Source organism: Triturus cristatus, chromosome 6, assembly GCF_964204655.1.
Source record: "Triturus cristatus chromosome 6, aTriCri1.1, whole genome shotgun sequence".
NCBI classification, from domain to species: Eukaryota; Metazoa; Chordata; class Amphibia; order Caudata; family Salamandridae; genus Triturus; species Triturus cristatus.
In genome coordinates this window covers 1824688232-1824709081 of record NC_140589.1, presented here as the reverse complement: position 1 = coordinate 1824709081, position 20850 = coordinate 1824688232, and the positions used below count along the sequence as shown (strand labels likewise).

General features: G+C 44.6%; 1 protein-coding gene across 1 annotated transcript in view; it reads left to right on the top strand.

Annotated features, from left to right (window-relative positions):
- The window catches only part of RAB10 (RAB10, member RAS oncogene family), a 270755-nt gene that overhangs the window by 225941 nt on the left and 23964 nt on the right, over positions 1-20850 (top strand). Inside the window, exon 5 of the mRNA XM_085613201.1 lies at positions 7319-7420. Within this exon, the coding sequence (XP_085469327.1) occupies positions 7319-7420 (102 nt within the window). The remainder of the gene's footprint in view (positions 1-7318; positions 7421-20850) is intronic.

The following is a 20850-nucleotide window of genomic DNA, read 5'->3' as shown; positions in this document are numbered from 1 at the left end:
CTGCCGAGTCAGCGAGCGTATCCGCGTACGCGTCGGGAAATCAATGGCCAATCACTACTGCATGGCTTGGCTTCACATAAGCCAGCCACACTGTGATTGGCCATACAAGTGCGGCCACCACCCACGCGCGGCACCATGCAGGCTGCGCGGTGTCTTAGCCAATCATGGCGCTGCATTAGCAGCGCACTGCAACAGGATTGGGCCAAGAGCAGGGTTACTCCCTGCCCATAATGAGACCCGGGGGCTGCGGTATGAAGGGTCCCTCGCCTCGCCACACACACACTGAGACCGAGTCGCTAGGGGAGGAAGGTATTGTGTGCGCATGTTCGGGCCAGTCATGACTAGCCCAAAAATTGACATGCGCACACTGCTGCTGCTGCACTATTCGCGCTGTCACGTCAGTCACTCACTGCAGCAGCCCCGCCCCCAGTGCCGTCCACATTGAGTCGGGCTTATCCCGGAGTGCGCGAGTCAGTGGCACAGTGCGTGCGATCGATCGATTTCCAAAATATTTATTTCAATCAATTTTCATAATGTTAGCATCCATGATGACTGTGAGTGACTGTGCTTAGTGGGGCAACGCCCCCAATGGACGGACCGCCACTGTCCAAAACAACATAGCCGATCTGTTAAGCCGTCAAACGCAACAGATTCACGAGTGGGAATTTCATCCACAAGTTCAACCATTTTTTCAAATGTGGGGCCAGCCACACACAGACCTTTTCGCCACACACAAACGCCAAATGCCCAAGCTTCGCTGCCAGATTTCCACACCCATTATCCAAAGCCAATGCGATATGGATGAATTGGTCAGGCAGATTTGTGTACACTTTTCCGCCTCTCCCACTCATTCCACTGGTGGTGCGAAAGCTACAGCAACACTCACTGACTCTCATTCTAGTTGCTCCAACTTGGGCTAAACAACCGTGGTACACCACATTACTGGAACACTCTGTAGTTCCTCACCAAAAACTGCACCTCTCCCCACGCCTCTTAACCCAGAACCGTGGAGAGATCAGACACCCGGACCCAGCTCAGCTCAACCTTGCGATCTGGCTCCTGAGGTCTCAGAATTCGGTTACCTTAACCTTCCCCCTGACTGTATGAACGTGATTATAGAGGCTAGATGTCACACCACTAGAGCCTGCTATGCAGCCAAGTGGAAAATATTTGTTATATATTGTCATAACACTATCAATCCCCTGGATTGGTCTATCCAACACATCATATGTTACCTACATCTCCAAAGGTGTAACTTAGCATATACATCTATTAGGTTGCACCTCGCTGCCATAGCGGCCTATTTACAAAATAGGCAACACTTATCTCTTTTCAGAGTACCTGCCATCAAAGCATTTATGGAAGGCCTCAAAAGAATAATTCCTCCCAGAGTACCACCCTCACCGGTGTGGAATTTAAACATAGTTCTCACAAGACTAATGGGTCCTCCCTTTGAACCTCTACATAAATGTGAGCTACAGTTTTTAACATGGAAGGTTGTTTTTTTTTAGTAGCCATCACTTCTCTTAAAAAGAGTTAGTGAGCTCCAAGCACTAACCATTCAGGAACCTTTCTTACAAATACATCATAATGAGGACGTTCTCCGAACTAATCCTAAATTCCTCCCTAAGGTTACTTCTCCCTTCCACCTCAGTCTGTAGTGTTGCCAGTGTTCTTCTCGCAACAACAAACAGTTGTAGAAAGAGCTATTCACGCTCTAGATGTCAAAAGAGCACTGCTTTATTACATTGAGAGAACCAATCCTTTTTGCAAGACAAAACAACTTTTCGTGTCCTTCTCACCACCACATAAAGGCAACCCCATCTCAAAATCTGGAATAGCAAGGTGGATTGTCAAATGCATACAGATTTGCTATCACAAAGCAAAACTAACATTATCAGTTCCCCCTAAAGCCCACTCTACCTGAAAGATAGGGGCTTCAATGGCATTTTTAGGGAACATTCCCTTACATGACATCTGCAAAGCAGCTACATAGTCTACACCGCACACATTTCCAAAGCACTATTGTGTAGATGTGCAAACAAAACAGCAAGCTAGTGTGGGCCAGGCTGTACTCAAAACATTATTTCAAACTACTGCAACAGATACTGGTGGTCGCCGCTAAGGAGGGGTACTGCTATACAATCTATACATAGTGTGTGATCTGCAGCTCATATGCCTCGAACGGAAAATGCTACTTACCGGTATGCATCTGTTCTTGGCATGTAGAGCTGCAGATCCACACAGGCCCACCCACTTCACCGGCTACCTTTATCTGTTCCCGTTTCATCTTACTTGGATACAGCATACATGGTTCTGTTTCTCACAAAACTCCATTTCCCTGCTGGCGAAAAACAATCTGAAGATGGAGCCGATGCCCATGTGCACTATCATCCAAAGGAGGAGTCACCTATCTTGTGACTTCCAAAGACTTTTCCAGGACAAAAACAAGTGCAAACATCCGGGCCCAACACCAGATGGCGATCTATGCATAGTGTGTGGATCTGCAGCTCTACATGCCAAGAACAGATGCATACTGGTAAGTAGCATTTTCCTTCAAACTCCTCCATTAGATGCGCACTGGACTCTGCCATACTGCTGCCAGAGGCATCTATTCAAGTGTCTTGCCTGGCTGCGTAGCTCTGGATTTAAGCCAGACGTTCAGCAGACTTTACTGAATGTCCCCTTTGATAAGGAGCATCTCTTCAGGCCACAAGTAGATAAGGCCTTCGAAGAAATGAAAAAAGACACCAAGGTTGCCAGATCTATGAGAGTACTTCAAACACTGACTCCTCGGGACTCCTTTCTTCGCTCCTCTTGAGAGCAGGTTCCAAAACCACATCAGATGGCTCTGCACAAACCCAATCCTCTCCATCTAGAGGGTATTCCAGAGGCAACTACAGGGGTAACCATTCACAACGTTGGGCCAAAGGTACACCAATCCATAATGCCTCATCCAGCAACAAACAGTGACTCACTTATCCTTCCCCCACTGGGGGTCGATTACAGCAGTTTCTTCTTATCTGGCAGTTCATAGCATCGTACAGGTGGGTTTTGGACATTATCCACCGTGGTTATTGCCTGGAGCTCATAAGCACTCCTCCCAGTATTCCACCTCACACCCACATATATCAACAACTGCTCAAACAGCAAGTGCCCTATCTCTTACTTAAACTATAGAGGTAGTTCCTCTACAACATCAAGGGTCAGGGGTTTATTCCCTGTACTTCCCTATTCCCAAAAAGGACGGCTCCCTACAGCCCATTTCAGATCTACTGACTCTGAGTCACTACATACTATCAGACCACTTCCTTATTGTCATACTTCAACAAGTGCTTCCACTTCTACAGCAAGGCAACTTTATTTCAGCTCTAGATTTAAAGGACGCATACTTTCACATCCCCATTCACCCAGCACATTGCAAATACCTCTGATTTTTGATAGTAGGAAAACATTACCAATTTTAAACCCTTCCATTTGCAGTCACCACTTCACCCTGAGTAGTCACCAAATGCTTAGCAGTGGTAGCAGCACATTTATACAGACAAAACATTCATCTATTCCTGTATTCAAGCCAATTAATACCCAACAGTCAAAATGTTCATGCGTCTTTTGAGGATGATGGCATGCATTGTCATAGTGCCTCATGCAAGACTAAACATGTGTCCCCTACAAAAATGTTTGTCACAGGGTCAATTAGACTATCTAGTGTTTATAGGCAGCCGCACTCATCACGCTCTGCAGTGGTGAAACATACAAAAGTTGTTAAACCGGCGACCGTTCAGCGATCCCTTTCCACAGGTCGTGCTTATAGCAGATGCATCCCTCACAGGTTGGGTTGCTCACCTGCAAGATCTGACAGTTCGGGGGTCTGCGTCACTAAACACCAGAATCTCCACATCAACTACCTAGAGCTTTGAGCTGTTCACCTAGCGTTAAATGCATTTCTACCTCACCTCATAGGCAAAGTTGACTTGGTCTAAACGGACAATATGGCAGCCATATACTATGTACAAAAAGATGAGGGGGGGAGAGCACTTTCTTCAGTTGTCAGGCGCCTCTTAGACCATTTGGCTTTAAGCAATACATCACAAAATCCATCCTGTTAGCGGAACATCTTCCAGGCGCAGACAACTACTTTGCAACCTCATCAAGATGCGGCAACAAGTCCATGAGTGGGAACTCCACCCATAAGTCTGTCTTCCATACTCCCACTAGTGGGGGTTTCCACAGATAGACCTCTTTGCAAACGCAGAGAAAGCAAAATGCCCAAACTTCGCCTCCAGGTTCCCACACCCTCTATCCAAAGGGAAGGCGCTATGAATGAATTGATCAGGGATGTTTACTCTTTTCCGCCTCTCGCTCTTCTTCCATTTCTGGTTCGGGAACTCAGACAGTTGTCTCTCACCCTCATTCTTATAGCTCCTACATGGGCTCGTCAGCCGTGGTTCACCACACTACTCGAACTGCCAGTAGTTCCACATGAGAAGCTTCACCTCAAACCAGACCTTCTCTCTCAGAACCATGGCAAAATCTGACATCCAAACCCAAAGGAGCTATACCCTGCGATTTGGCTCCTGAAATCATAGAATTCAGGTATCTAAATTTGTCACCAGAATGCATGACCATTCTTGATGAAACACGTAAACCTACCACTAGAGCTTGTTATGCAGCCAAATGGGAAAAACTTGTGGTTTACTGTAGTAACCAAAAATAGATCCACTCAATGCATCTGTACAAAACATTATTTGTTACCTCTTGCATTTGCAATGCCCAGGCCTTGTGTACACTTCCATTTGTCTACATCTTGTGGCAATGGCTGCCTATTTTCAAAACAGGCAACACTTATCCTTGTTCAAATTTCCAGTCATTAAGGTTCTCATAGAAGACCTAAAAAAGTAATACCACCCAGAGCCCCACCTGCATGGAATCTCAGTATTGTTCTCCCTAGACTTATGGGTCCACCCTTTGAACCGTCACACAATTGCTCCGTCCAATTTCTATCTTGCAGGGTTTTTTTCTTAATTGCCATCACTTCACAAAGGCGTGTCAGTGAGCTCCAGGCACCAACTTTAGAAGAACCATTTTTCCAACTACACCGGAATAGGGTAAATCTTCGTATCAACCAAAAATTCCTTCTAAAAGTAGTGTCCCCTTTCCACATTGACCAATCGGTTGAACTGCAGAAAGAGCTCCTGAATACACTAGATGTCGCAAGACAATTAATGTATTATATTGACAGGACAAAAGACTTTCGCAAAACAAAACTTAGTTGCGTTTGCACCCCCTAATAAAGGAAAACCTATTTCAAAATTAGGCATTTCCAAATGGATCATTAAGTGTATCCAAGCTTGCTATATCAAAGTCAAAATAACTTTGTCTGTACCCCCTAGAGCACACTATTCGTAAAATAGGCAACATCTCCATAGCTGACATTTGTAAAGCAGCTACATGGTCTACACCACTCACCTTCACTAAGCACTACTGTGTGGATGCTCTAGCACGTCTACAGGCTAATGTAGGACAGGCAGTGTTACGTACACTTTTTCAAACAACTGCAACGCCCACTGGTTAGCCACTCCTTTTTGGAGAGCGCTGCTATACAGACTAAGCAAAGCATGTGTATCTACAGCCACCCATGCCCCGAAAGGATTGTTACTTACTCTGTAAGCATCTGTTCTTGGAATGTAGTGCTGTAGATTCACATGCACCCACCCTCCTCCACAGAAACCGATCGTCCTTGCAGTTCTTGCCTATAATTTCATTTGCATGGACATTTCTTTACTAATACTTATACTCCATTCTCACCCTGTTGCAGTAAAACAAACAATGGAGTCGATGCCCATGTGCACTATTACCAAGAGGAGTCTCCTTACCTTGTGACTCGAAAGACTTCTTCGAAGAAAAACAACTTGCACACATCTGGACCCAACACTAGATGGAAGGAGCATGCAAAGCATGTGAATCTACAGTACTACATGCCAAGAACAGTAACATAATTTGTTGCATATTAGGTTGGGTAATACCCCAGCACCATGAAATTCAAAAAGGTACATGATGCTAATAACTGTGTGTATTTCTTAAAATGTTTAATACTAGAACTAGTTTCTCATTATGTGATCATCCTTAATATTCATACAGTGTGCCTATGTGCAAGATCCCAGGCAGTTTGCTTTTCATTCTCCTTTGCAAAGGCAGCGGTTTTTTACATCTAGGTAACATTAATATAGACTATACAACCTGTTGTTGATGTGTTTAAAGCATAAGAAGACGCATTGCAAGCTGTTTTCTTCTTTTTTAAGAGTTAAAATGATAGAATCCATTCCAACCGGAATATAGACTCTTGTCACGAAAAACATTAGTATCCGTTTGATGCAGCCAAGCAGATCCACAGCCCCAGCATGGAACACAGCAGTAGTTGGTATACTTGTTCGTTTTACTGTTCACTTTGGGTATGATTACTGAATACAGAGCTGTGCCCTTCATTGCTATTCACTGATTTCTCTGAGTCCTTTTTTCACTTCACACGCATGATTCCATTGTTCTTCAGGCCTTATCCTCCAGAGTAAGGTTATCAGATTCTGTTCCCTTCTATCGCCCACTCCAGCTCCCTCAATCTGTTTTTCTCAACATCAGGAGAACTACTGTTGACAAGAATTTGGAGTGAGTGGTAGGTTTAGATTTTTACACTGGCTTTGAGCTCTATTTTGAAAGGATTTGTCTTTGGTGCTCAGTTTTGTGAGCGATTGTTTGGCTTTTGTGTTTAACGTTCCTCTGGGGATAAAGATGCTTCATGTGTCAGGAATCTTTTAGTACAGCAGGGGTGCTTTTCCTCTACTTGAGTCATTTCTGGTCCCTTCAGGAACGCCCAAGAGGCCCTTCTGAGGTTTTACTTCCCTTTCTTCAGCACCAAGTGGATCCTTGGTATTGTGGTGGATGACTGGTTCTTGCAGTTGAAGATAATCTCCTCCACATAAAAGGGAAGATGTGAATATAAGAGCCAGTGTCTGAGGTCTGAATAATCACTGCATCGTACACTGGTGATATCGAAGAGGCTATAACGTCTGGAAATTATGTATTGTCAAGTAGAACTGCAGAGGGTAAAGATCATGAGGTCCGAAAAACTGGGGTAACACCTTGTACAAATGACATATTTTGCAGATGTGAATATTTCAAATGGCATTGCCCATTCTGTGTTTAGAAATGCTGCTTTTTTATTTATTTTATTTTTGTACTTTGTGTACAAATAAATAGCATGTTGTCTTGAGATGGACTTTGATGATCACTGATTAAAAAGAATTCATGTTATTTCTTTTAGATTGCCAGGGAGCATGGGATTAGGTTTTTCGAGACTAGCGCAAAAGCAAACGTAAACATTGAGAAGGCATTCCTCACGTTAGCAGAAGATATTCTTCGAAAGGTAAGTCGAAGCTGCTCACATTTAGTCAGACATTAGTTGAATTATTTTATTCTGAAGCCTTTAGCTTTGTCTTCAATGATGTAGAAGATACACAATATACTTGCAGGTGACTGTTGGACATAAACTGGCCCTTCGCAATTAATAATTCAAACATGGCTGCAGATGTTACTCCTAGTAGCCATGAGATATTTTTGTATGGTCCCTTGGACACCATCAGCGTCAGGGCACTGATCTTTGCATTGATATTAGTTTCTGCTATAATAGTTGTAGTGTGAACAGCATAACTGTATCATCTGGAACTCCCTTTACATGTGATGTATGGAAGATCATCTGAACCTAAGGAAGAAAAAAAGCGCTGGCTCTTCCTAGCAAACGGAAGCCAGAAGTGAACTATTTGCTCTGAACCCTCTAAGTCTGACACAAGAGTGGGACCAGTTCCAGCAAACCCCCAAACGACGTACATTATGAACCACCACTGCTGACTTCTCACTGCAGGCCTTGAACTAACCTTACACTCCTCTGGGCAATCCTAAGAACAAAATCTTTACCGGTGGCCTATAACCAGAGCATAACAAAACAGATCTCCTGCCCCAGATTGGAACCCCTGAAACCATAATACCAATGAAACCTGTAATCCGTAAAGTCATAGACAACTACCTTCAACTCTCAAACAATCCACCCGATCCCTAGAGATAGCGCTCCAATACACAAATGTGCCACTTCTCACTGACCGGCGCAGCAAAGTATGATCAACTGACTATTATACCACCACCTCTATATAGTCAGTCTCTGCAAGTAACAGACCAGACTGGACACTGTAAGCATTTGAATTGCAGTTGCACAGATACCATCTACATAAAAGATTGCATCTCATGCGATCTCTTTCTGATCCCCACCGAGATAATACAGAGGAGCTGTCTTTACCTGCTGTAACAAGGGCAGCACATGGGTTAACGTTTAGTTTCACAGTAAAAGCTAACTCATATGGCACCTGTAGAGTGACTTTTAACAGCCAAACTGCATACACTTTTACTCCTTTCCCTCCACCACGCTTTGTGTCGTGAACCAAGACAGAATAAAAGCACCGCCCTGGTGCTCAAGCACTACACCAAAATACTTCCCACATATTCCGTACCCCAAACAAAACATCCTTCTAGTCGAGCACTTCCTAATGGTATAATGTGCTACCTGCCTGGCAATGTGCTTTGACGTCTCGCATGAGGTATGAAGTGTTTTGCAAACACAATTGCAATTTACCTGCAATATTCTCTAGTTCATGTTCCACCTTGGACTGATGCCATCTCATTGTTGTGGTTATACTTACATTGGAGTGAGCTGTGTGAAGGGATAATGAATTAAGGGTACAGAAAATTTGCAGAGGTACACTCTGTGAATTAGGACAAACCTAGAAGGGAAACTAAAATGAACAGCAGGTCATTTTTTTTTTTTATAAGCAATTTGCAAAGCCAGTAGGTATCCGTTGAGACCAGTTGGCTCTGCCAGTGCCTTTTAGCTATACTGTACATCATTGGCAAAATGCTGTGCAGCACGGACAAAAGTGGGGAAGAAGGGCAGGCATGCATTATTTTTTAGGCTCATGCACGTACTTACAAATGGGCACAGGTACTTTAAAAAATATATATATTTACTGATTCACAATAGATCGGTAAGCCAAAAACAATTGTACTAAAGTGCGGCAGGTGGATGTCCCGGCAGCAAATTACCCACCCTACCCCCAAATATAAATAAAATGAAAGAAAACACAGGAGTGTTGTAGAAGCAATGGGCATGGGGCGATTTGAAGGGAAAAGCACACAAGTGGGAGCCACACGGGGCGGGGAGAAGCACACCAGTGATAAAGCTACAAGGAACTTGTTGAGGGGTAGTTTTGGCGGGAAGGCGCTCACGAGAGAGCTGGTAACACTTGGGAGACAGAATTACCAAGTGAGGGGGGATATTTGGGAGAGAGATCAGCACATGAGAGATGGGAAATACATACTCATTTAGTGCTTTAGCAAAAAGAAAAAAGCAATTCCCTAAAAGTGAGCAGTGGAAGGATATTTGTCAGCCAAGTCAAAGGTTGGTACAAATGCTATGATCCTGTAGAGGGCCAGACTAAACAAGGAAAGCTACTGAAAAAAACATTTGGCAAGTGAGTGACACTAAAGCCCACCAGTGGGAAGTAGTGGGCTGGCTGTAAACCCTCTAAGTTCTTAAGCCTACAATAAATCTTTTTCAGCCAGACAGCTTGCTCTGTCCGGTAGTCTCGACCTAAAATGTTTGTAGGTCATTAGCACTCCCTAAATTACGTAATTAACTGAATTTCCAAGTATTTATCCCCATTAGGTGACCTTGAATGCTTATCTTATTTGTTCATCTTCTTCAGTAATCGTCGGAAAAACTTTTTATGCAATAATATATACTTTTGTTCGTCTCTCTAACGGTTTGATAATCCGAATAAGATAGAAGATATTTTTTGCTTTTATCAGTTTAAGAATAAGTAATCCCCTTTCCATTCAAAATGTATTCCTATTACGAAGCACCCTTGTCTAGAAGAGCTAGACAGCTATGTTATAGTAACTGTAGGTGGTAACTGAAATTGTTAGTATTAAGTGCTGATTCTTGCACCGCTTAACCTTTACTGTCAACTGTACTAAGAAAAAAAACTCACAAAGACTTCAGTTGGCTGCTTGTGCTTGAAACAGCTAGGCAAAAAATGCATACGATTTTTATAAGTACCACCCCTAAAATCTCCCCTGTAAAACGTCTGGTCTGTACCTAAGAAAACAACGGCACTGCTCAAGTGTGCCATAATGATGCATACATGCCAACGTTTCAGAACAGGAAAGTGGGAGATTTTGAGAATAAAAAATTTCGGGTGAAAGTATTGTCCTGATTGACTTCTATTGAGGCAGACTCCATTTCAGATGGGAGACCTTGGCTTAAAAAAATAGGGAGTCTTCGCCTGAATCGCATCTGTTGCCATGTTTGATAATGGAACTTTACAATGGCTCCTTCCTTGTATTCGTTTCTACCTTGCCTTAGGTGCTGCTTTGTTTAGCCTAAATTAGGAAAGACTAAGTCTCATTTTTCAAATTCGATGAATTGATTTATTGTTAGATTCAGTGAGTGGCTTGACAGCTGTGGGGGTTAGCAATGGCTTGAGACAGCTGTGGGGTTTAGCAATTACTTGAGATAGATAACTGAGTTTTAGCAGATTTCCTATTTGTAAAGCAGTTTGGTGTCCTCTTCTGAGCTTTCATTGAGTTGCTTCCCTTTCATGAAGGTGTCGACTATATTTGATCAGTCAGTAGCCCTTATAAACCAGGCACCACCCTTTTTAATCTCCACCATTTTTCTGTGCAAGTCTTCAATGAGGTGGTTGAAATGGCTATGGATGCATGGTGTTATCTGATTGTATCGCATCATTGTGACAGGTTGACGCCAGATTCAGATTTGAGGTAGAAAAAGGGTTTAAATGACCTACTTCAAAAAGATGACCTACTTCAAAAAGATGACCCACCTGAGTAATGCCAGCTGATTCCCATATGAGCCTCCTATGATCAGGCCTGTATTTGCCACAAGAGGCTGAGCAGTCCAACCATGGATCAGTCTTAAGTCGACGCACAAGTTTCCTAGCCAGTACCTTGGCTACTCTGACCATATTAGTTGTTTTGGATCAATGATTCAAATTTGAGAATTTCTGAAACTGAGTTGGCAACTCTGTATTTTCCACTCTATGCTTATCCAGTGGGGCAGATGAGGGATTGTTAGTTTCAGGAGTATCAGTTGGGGAAAAATGATGGGCGTGATGCAATAGCAATACTCCATTTGAGCAGACTGAGGCCACTTGACTGTGTAGACTTACCTGTCGTGTAACCTCGGGCAAAAGATTCAGTGACATGCTCAAAGCGGATGAAGATCAGTTTGTGCACTGAGGGACAGGATTGCAAAGATGTAGATTTGCCACTGTGTCTTTTTTGGATTCACACATTGTGCATCATTATTCCGCCTCCCAGTGTTTAGGTCCTGCATTGTCTTTGTAGTGCTTTTTTTTATTTTTGTTTTTATTTTTTTGCCTGGACTTTAGCGACATTTTGGTGTTCTGTCCATCGTTCTGTGATGTCTGATGCCTGCTCTATTGCATGGCTGTCATCTTGATATACTTTTTTTCAGCATTGGATCTGAAAGCATAGTAGGAAAGTAGAAAATATTCAAGAAAGTTTTGAATTTCGTCAAAGAATTATCGCAGGGTTGCATCTGATCTCTGGAGGGAGCGTGCTCTGAACTGGCTTAGGCAGGCAGGCTGAAGCTACAGTGGAACAAAATTAGTTAACCCACTAGCGCCGGGCCTGGGCATTCCGATTCTCTGTGACTGTTCTTGTCACATGATGAGTGGGCCATATGCACAATTGCTACTTCAGAGACAGACAGGAGCCGAAAGACATTCGTGTGTAATTAAAAAATTGATGGGTCGGCCCGGCCGTGCAAACACTAGGTTTAAGTTAGTCAGCACGACCGCATCTACTAGCATCGCCGACCGGACGATTTTGACACTGTCTGTGCAATCAATATATATGACACTGTTTGCCCGGAGTGGCGGCCCGACCCGTGGCAGTGCCTCACGGTGCAGTCTGGCAGCGCTGTGAAGCAACCATAATTTGAGAATGCTGTGGTGGGTGGCAGTGAGTCCTTGACTCCTTGACCACAGCCGAGCCCGTCATGGGGAGGGCGGTCGGTCATCGCAGCGGAGGACTGACCCGTACTGTGACCGGCACTGGTCCTACAGTAAGTGCCAAATTGAAGTTTACTATTTCATAAATCACAAATACTGAGTCACAAATTAAACAGTCAAGTAAGTAGTAAAGAGATATTATGCAAGAACCATAAGTGCTAAGAACCAAAACCATCAAAAAGGAAAGTGATGATGTGAGTAAACATACATGGTATATTGCTTATTGTTCTAACACAGCGGGTAAAATCCCATTGTTAATTCACACAGGAATTAGGTCGGTCTTTAAGGGTGTCTACTGCATTTCGAGCCTTTATCAGGGTCTCTACAGAACAGAGAGGAGCCTGGGGAGCTAATGAGATTTATTGGAATTACTGATCTGGACTAAGTTCATAAGGAGGTGCAATAAAGGTGCTACATAATGGTGGTCGAATTGAAGTGGTCCTGTGCTTTCAATAAGGCCACTGGTCGACCAATGGTGAATTTTGGCAGGGGCATAGATGTCAGCTTGCCGTGCTGGACCCGGTTGTCTTATAAGGGTAGAGCATTAGAAGGAGTTTTTAAAGAATAAAATATGATTAAGGATAGGTCTGGTGATCACTTACTCATAAATGTAGGGTTGGTGGGGGTCACATTGGGCGGACTCCCAGTAGGGAAACGTCTACTGGTTTATAATGTCAGCCTTGTGTGCTGATCCCTGCATAAATTAGATGAAAAGAAGGGGAGAGCGAATACCCCAGAGTGATCGTGTGAGGACGTTGCGTAGTACAAGGTAAATCGTCCTTCCTTACCTGTAAAAAGGGCTGGTGATGGCCTCTTCGGGTGGACTCCCGATCAGAGAACGCCTGCAGGGAGAGCAGTTCCTGAAGTGACGGCGGGAAGGTAAATATGCAGCAGGACGCTTAGCGCCCTCAAGGTAGTTTTCCAGTGGGTGTGTCACTGGGCGAGGTCATCGGGAAGTACTGAAGGAGGCCCCATTTGAATGTAACGAAAATTGGAAACATTCTAAACGTGTGACTTGCATAGTGCACTGACTAGAAGTAATAATGTTTTTTAAAAAAGACAGCAAAAAATTGAATAAAAATTCAAGGAAAGTCAAAGTTTAGCCCAACAGGAATCAAATCCTGAACAGCAAATCTCTGCGGCGTGGCTTCTCAGAGACAGGAAATCAAAGGCTAGTGCTAATCGATAGCACGATGCAGCTACGCGCACCAGATTGTTCAGGCTTCGGTCAATGAGGAGAGGTCTTTAAGGAGCTACAGTGGATTTATAGGCATGAATGCTTGAGGCAGTTAGAGACCAAAGATTTGTATAAAAATTCAAGGAACATCAAGAAAGTAAGTTCTGTTGCGAATCAAACTATGAACAGCGACTCTGAGACATGGAATCAAAGGCTTGTGCTGATTTTTAGGTACACAGCATATGGCTGCCCTTCCTCTATTGTACAGAGTAGTGCTGTCAAGTACTCAATCCCCAGATGCTGTGGCTGCAGGCAAGGAGATGGAGCAATTCCAGTTAAGAGCCTCTTTGCTATCTGATGGGTTCACAGACATCTTGGTGACCTGGAACCCTGATGCTGAATCGATCTACATAGGTCACTGGCCTAAGTTCTGTCAGTAGTGTAAGGTAAGTCATCGACGCCTTTAAGTCCTGCCTTTCCGATGCCTTAAGATTTGCATTCTCTCTCTCAGTATGGCCTGGAACTTGCTATAGTTAAGGGATATCTGGTGGCCCTGTCTGCTTCGATGGTTCATGCCTACTCAATCTTCACTGGTGAGATTGCTACTAGTGGCATATTTTCTGAAAGGTTTGCTTTTCTTCCCTCACATTCTGTTTATTGTTACTAAATTGGATGCAATGCTTGTTTTCACCTTCTTGATGCCATCTCAGTTAAAGGTAATGTTTCTTTATTCAGCACCTTACTCTAAAAACATTTCTGTTGGTGGCGATTACTTCTTCTCTGTTTGTCCATTCTTCAGTTTTCTACCCAGATAAGCTGGTGGGACTCTTCTTTTTGACAAAAGTGGTTATTTATTCCATATGGCCCATACTATTACTCTTCCATATTTCTGCCTCCTCCACATCCAACCAAGGAGGAGAAATGTCTGCATTGGCTGGATGCCAGGCTTGAGGTATCATTAATCACCCCAACATGACAGAACAGTTGATGACCAGCTTTTTCTGGGGCTCGCTGGACTTGAAAAGGGCAAGGCAGTGACTAAACCCCTTATTTCTTGTTAGGTCATCCTTTGTATAAAGATTTGCTTTGCCCCAAGAGGGCATTCTTGCTCATTTAAGTAGGGCGGTGGCTGTTAGAGCAGTCACTGGTGCTGACACTTGCTGGGCTGCATGTGGTCACCCTTGCATTCTGAGTGTCACAATGATTGGTACTGTGCCCCAGCTATGTTGCATGATTACCTTGGTTAATAGTCCGTATTCTGTCCCACCTCACAGGTTGTATGCTTTCCATCATTTATAAGGTGAAGAAATAACAGGAAGATGTATTCATCAGAAGAAAATGTTACATTTGGTAGCAGTATTTCTGGTGGATCTATAACCTTCCTGCATACTCCTCACTAACTTTCCCAATAAGCGCTTACCGTGATATATAAGGTCCCAGTCTATGGTAATGTATTGTGTGCTGTTCGTCACTCCTTCTGTTCCTCACTGCATTCATTGATGAAGAGAGAAATGAATATCCTGGTCAAATGTTGGCACACTCGGGTGATGCCACATTCAGAAGCAGTCGTGCCTGGAGACATGTGATGCCACCTAGTGGTATGCGAGTCATTTCGGGTAAAAAGCTTTCCGTACCAGTCAGTATAGCCTGGAAGCAGTATTCATTCGTAAGGTAAGGAATCTGATGTAAGGTTTTATGTCCACCAGGAATATTGTTACCAAAGGTTAACTTTTTCTTCGAGTTGTCGGCATCAGCAATGAGACCTCCAGTATGACCTAAATCAGAACCATACAACACACCATGCCCATGTGAAATCTTTAATTTTTTCTTTTATCTATGTCGAGATGTAATGGAAAAACTGCCTTGATTGTCGAGCAGTTTTTTTTTCTGCCTTTCAGATTCAACTTTTGGACTCTGAAGATTATTGGTTGCAAATTTCATTTTTTATGGTTTACCAAGTTAGTAATATCTGATACCTCGCACACTAGAGGTTTTTTTCGCCATTAAAAAAGGCAGTTTTCTAGGTTTCATCTGCAACAGCACAGTAATTGGTAGCTTCCGTATGATCAATGTAATGCGCTATGAAATGTTTTTAGGATCTCAAGTTGACAAGGCTCTTAATTAGGATTCCGTAGTGTGTTCCACTCCATGGGGGGAAGTTAGAAGATCAACCTAGAAACACTTCCATATGGAAGCTGAGACCAAGCACTTGTCTGGGGAGCATGTGCTTTAAGACCCAAGCGCCCTTTGGGCACCAATAAGGGTAACTACATTTGGTTCTGAAACCCATGAAAAAATACTAAGAGGGGTTTACAGTGAGGACAACTGCCCCAGAGAGGCTTCACAAATTACACTGAAGATGTTGTGAAAGGAGCAACCCTAGAAACAAAAACGTTGAAAGACTTAAAATTTCATGACTCTCAGCAAAACACTACACATACCCTTGATATTTAAAGACTGGAGCATCATATTATGCCAAAATTGATGCGACCAAATTCACCTACCCCGAGAAACAGAGCAAAAAGATGTGGCTTGTTGCTTTGCTTGCCCTAGGTGACACTGAAGAAAGTTTCAACCCCTTCCCACTTTCGGAGCCGATACTGCCATTGACAGATGTGAAAAATACATCTTCGCCGGAAAGACTTTCTTTGAAAATTCACTTGAATCTGTGTGAAAATGTTTAGACCCCAACATTGAGTTCCCTTAAAAATGAGACTGGCTCCACCTGGGCTGTAAACGCCACACTCCAGTACCTCCCTCGTATTCCATTCCCCGATCCGTAGTATGGAACCTGGTCTTAAGAGCGCTTTCTGTGATTTTGACTGGGATGAAGGCCAAGATCCTGGTCAAGTGTCTATGGTTAGATTAAAATGCATGTTTATGTATGGACCAGTGTTACCCTCCTGATTATAGCGCCTCCTCACAGCTAACTGTTACAATGCTGGTAGGCGCCCTGACCAATTCCTTATCCAAATGGCTGATGGAGAGAGGGGTCGTTCTCAAATCACAGCCTCCCCATGCTGCTATGCCAGGTAATCATTCTGTGCAGAATGTGAGAGTCAGCCACACAGGACCCTACCTAAGAAGGGACCTGGAAATTGTTGTACACTTTTCCATCATGAGTGTTCTACATCCATATGGTGTGTACATTCCTGTTATCTACTTGTGGAAAGTTCTCGGTATTCTTTACTAGAAGGGAACAAATCTGGCAAATGCTCTGCAGATTGCTTCCTCTGTTAGTAAAAGAACGTGTATTTGTAAGTGTGGGAAGGTAAGATCTGACTGCATGGTTACCCCCACTGTTTTTCCTGGTGTTTTGCTGGTTTTTGACTAGTCTGACTGGGATCCTGCTATTCAGGACCCCAGTCTATCAGCTTTCTCCCTAAAATTCCTATCTATGTACTTTAGGTAAATTCCAGATTGGATACTGGGGTACCCTTATCAGTCCCTAGTATATGGTACACCATGTACCCAGGGTATAGGTACCCCAGAGGCCTCCCTGGGCTGAAGCATGTATTAAGCTACCCATGAGGGGCCATTCAAATTGACAAGACAAGCCTGGTATAACACACTGTGTAAGCTGGTGCTTGCACCACTTAATATATAGGTTCACTATATCTAAATCACTACACTTAAAAACCTATCAGTCACCTCTATGACAGGCCTTCTCAATCTTGAAGGCAGGGTGCTGGGTTTTACGTGAGAGGGTGCCCCTGCATTAGCAGAGCCCCTCTGCAGCCTTCGGAGACCATTCTCTGGGGTTGTCTGTGATGCAGCCAGACATATATGTTTATGTGCATTATACCCTCGCGGTAAATGCTAACTTTAAAACGGCTGCTTAGAAACATGTTGTGTTTGGTGTCAAACACCTTGAAATCATAACCCCACACCTGTAAGTGGTGTGGAAGGTATGATTCCACCCTTCCAAAGGGACATATGTGGGTCACCGGTCTGCCCGGTACCAGCTTTCTTGACCTGGGCAGCACAAAATGGATGCTCCCAGCCACAGACAAGATTCTGCTCTCCTACTGCTGAGCCAAGCTCGAGCAGAGGAAGACATGACAATAGGCATCCTGTCTCAGGGAGGTGTGACCACCTCCCAGACAGGGTTTAGTGTATTGGGGCTGGGTGGGTGCACTCAGAGTGCCACAAAGCCTGCACTGGGGGCACATTTTGGTGTCCCTGTGCATAGTCCAGCTCAAACCAGTTCTGGGAGCCATTTGCTCCTGCTCTGGTTCGCAACTGGGCAAAGGACATGGGTGTAGCCACCCCTCTGTCCTGCCCCTCCCCTAGGAGCGTCCCCATAGTCTTTCCAACCCCTTCCCATGGGTATAAAGTGGGTTACCTGGCTACAGGACTTTAGATTTTATCTGGACAAGATTCTGCTAAGAGGAAACCAAGTACTTAGACTGCCTGCAGGAAGCTGGACGACTGAAGAATCTCCCTTGGAGTAAAGGGGTTACTCCCCTGCAAAAGCAGGCACCTAAACTACTCTGACTGGTTTGCTTCTCCTGAGGACTCCGACGATTTCAGCAACACAGGAGGTGGGTTCCCGAAGGTCCCTGAGGTCGAACTGCCCTCTCAGCGATTCTGAGACCAGTATCCCTCATGGGGACTGTGCAACCTGAACTTCTGTGCACCGTGTACTTTTGCAATTGCATATGCTTGTTGACGATTCCCGAGCTTGTGCATTGGACTCCATGTAGTCCTGACCCCGAGCAGTATTTGCACCAAAGATTTCCGGCCTCCACTCCTCGAGTGTCCTGTGGGCTGGTACTTTACAAACTTGCTGGAGGTCTCCTTGCGATTCCTGGTCCGTTGGCCTGTGGGTCCTGGCGAGGGTCACCTTGTTTGTTCTTGGGCTTACCTGGTTGCTCCAGACATGCCCTGACTCTCCATTGCTTGGTAAGTCCCCTGGACCTTGCTGGTCCACACCTTAACCTGTTTACTCTGACCGCGTGGGTTGCATTTGCCAAGGCTTGTTGATGCTCCAGCCGTACATCAACCCCCCAGCACTCGACATCCTCCGTGGGACAGCTCACCTTCGGATCCTGGTTCCCTTGGCTGCAGAGTCAAGCACCCCTTCTTCACTCCTGAAGCACTCGACATCAGTGGGCATTCGACTACTGAGCCCCTGGTCACCTGAAGTGACCCAGACTCTGTCCCCTCTGCTTTCAGGTTCTTCTCACCTCGAATCCAGGCTTGGATACCACCGGACATTCTTCGCCCTCCTGGCAGCAGTACTACTTCGCAACTCTCCATTGAAAACGACGAAGGTTTCCGACACCACTTGACCCCTATCCACCCGGCTCTTCTTGGATAGGTAACACGGGTACTTCGGTACTCACTGGTGGGTTGGCCTTAGAACCTCCTATGTTCCAAAGGGTTTGCTCAAAGTCCTCTTAGAAGTGTCCATAACTTGTAATTTTACAATCGCGACTTTCCCATAGAGTTGTACGGAGCACGCGTCCGTGTTTCCTCACTGCACCCGTCCTCCGTGGGCTCCCTGTGTCACTCTTCTGGGTGGTTCCTTGGGGTCCCAGTGATTCTACGCGCTCTAGGCATTGTCTAGTTAAGTCGTTATACCATTTATTTTTTTTAGTAATGGTTCGGTCTCCCCCTGGAGCCTGCTGTGTATTTTGCTATTTCCGAATGTTCTATTGATCCATTGTGTACTTTGTGCCCTAGTCATGTATAGAGACTTGTAGAGTGTTCTATCAATAAATACATATTTTTATGGGTGGTGTGGACTGGTACAAGGTGCCCACTTTAATTAGTGGGCAGCATATACCTGGCCACCTTCTCACAGTAAGGCGTGTGTTCATCCCAGCAGGGGCCATCTCGGAGCTGACTGAAAAAAACGTGTTTTGTTAACCCTTGTCAATGACAGTCCTTTTTATCAACCTTGGAAGGATGAAAGGGTGGAGCCGTCGGTATTCGCACTCGTGATCCTGCGGTCAAACAGGTTCCAGCAGTGTCACCAGACTCGGCTGGCCGTCCTTTAAGGGGCGCAGCATGCCATTCAGGTTATGTGAGGATCGCTCACCATGTTGCAAACATTTAGCCAACAGCGAAAGCAAATTGCACAAAGTGCTACTTTTGATTTTCCTTTCAGACATAAGATTATAGCTAGGTGCCCCCGACCCCCGCCATCCATCCTTTCAATCTCTCCTGCCTCCCAGTCACTGTGTCAGGAGTTGTTGTCTCTATGAAAGACTTTTTATTTCGGATTTCTATTCTGAAGAACCTCCTACTGCGAGGCTAAAGTTTTAAGAAAATCTCTTTTCAACATGAACATTGTATTTTCTGCAGCAAAATAACGTGACTGTCCTTTTGGGATACGCCAAACTATCTGTCAGTTAAATATTTCCCAAGAGTCATTTCTAGACCTTTATTTGCTGGGGGGGGGGAAGCAGAGAATCCTTCCCTGAGCACAATTGTACTGCTTCTGCAGTTTCTCATTTGCAGTAGACTTGGAGAACAACTGTTTTTTTTTTTTTAGAAAGATAATAATTATTACTCGTGAGGTTAAAATGAATTTTGAGTAGACAGCTGCAGGAACCAACAAAAAGCTTTCAAAGCCACCTTTAGATTATAAACGGAGATTGAATCCTGCCGCTGTCTGACTTGATGTAGTTATTGTCAAACCCTGTTATTCATAGGGAATATTTCTGTGGCTTCAATTCTGTCACTCCTGATTGTGTATGTGAGTGCTGGCGTAAGAGAGAGCCTTTAGACAGTGGAGGTCTCTTTGGCATGTCTCTCGATGGATTTCCTTTCAGATTACATTTATCCTATGTGGTAATAGTCAACTGTACGCTGATCCGCACCAAAACAGGATCAGGTAAGCTTCGGTTTCTGCCTTCTGAGAGTGTTCTGACTTCAGGGCTGAAAGTAGGGAATTGGATGTTCGAGGCATATGAGCTGCAGATCACACACTGAGGATAAGATCGCCATCTGGTGTTGGGCTCGGATGATTGCAGGTTGTTGTTGTCTTCGGAAGAAGCCTTTGGTCACGAGGTTGGTGACTCCTCCCCTGGACAACAGTGCGCATGGGCATCCACTCCATCGTCAGATTGTTTTTTTCCGCCATTGGGTTCGGATGAACTTTTTTCCGCTCCAGCAGAAAACTTCTAGCAATCAATTTAACTCCTTAATCTCCATTCCATCGACTTCGAAATCAACTCGGACCGGTTCCGGAAGCGGCTGGTGGACAGGACACCCTTCAAAAAATGCCCCCAGTGTGGAGCGAAGTTCCCCCACAGTGACCACCACGAGGTTTGTAACCTCTGCCTGTCGCCGGAACACAACGAGTCCACCTGTCCAGCTTGTGCCGCTTTCCGTTCGAAGAAGACCCTCCGGGACCGAAGAGCTCGACGCCATATTATGGCCAAACCAGCTCCAGAACCGGAGGACATCTTTGCTCAAGATGTTCCCGAAGACGACACCGAAGATCTCGAGATCGTGTCCGAGGCCGACGATTCCGATGACCTCATCACTCCAGGGCAGCGTGTGAGT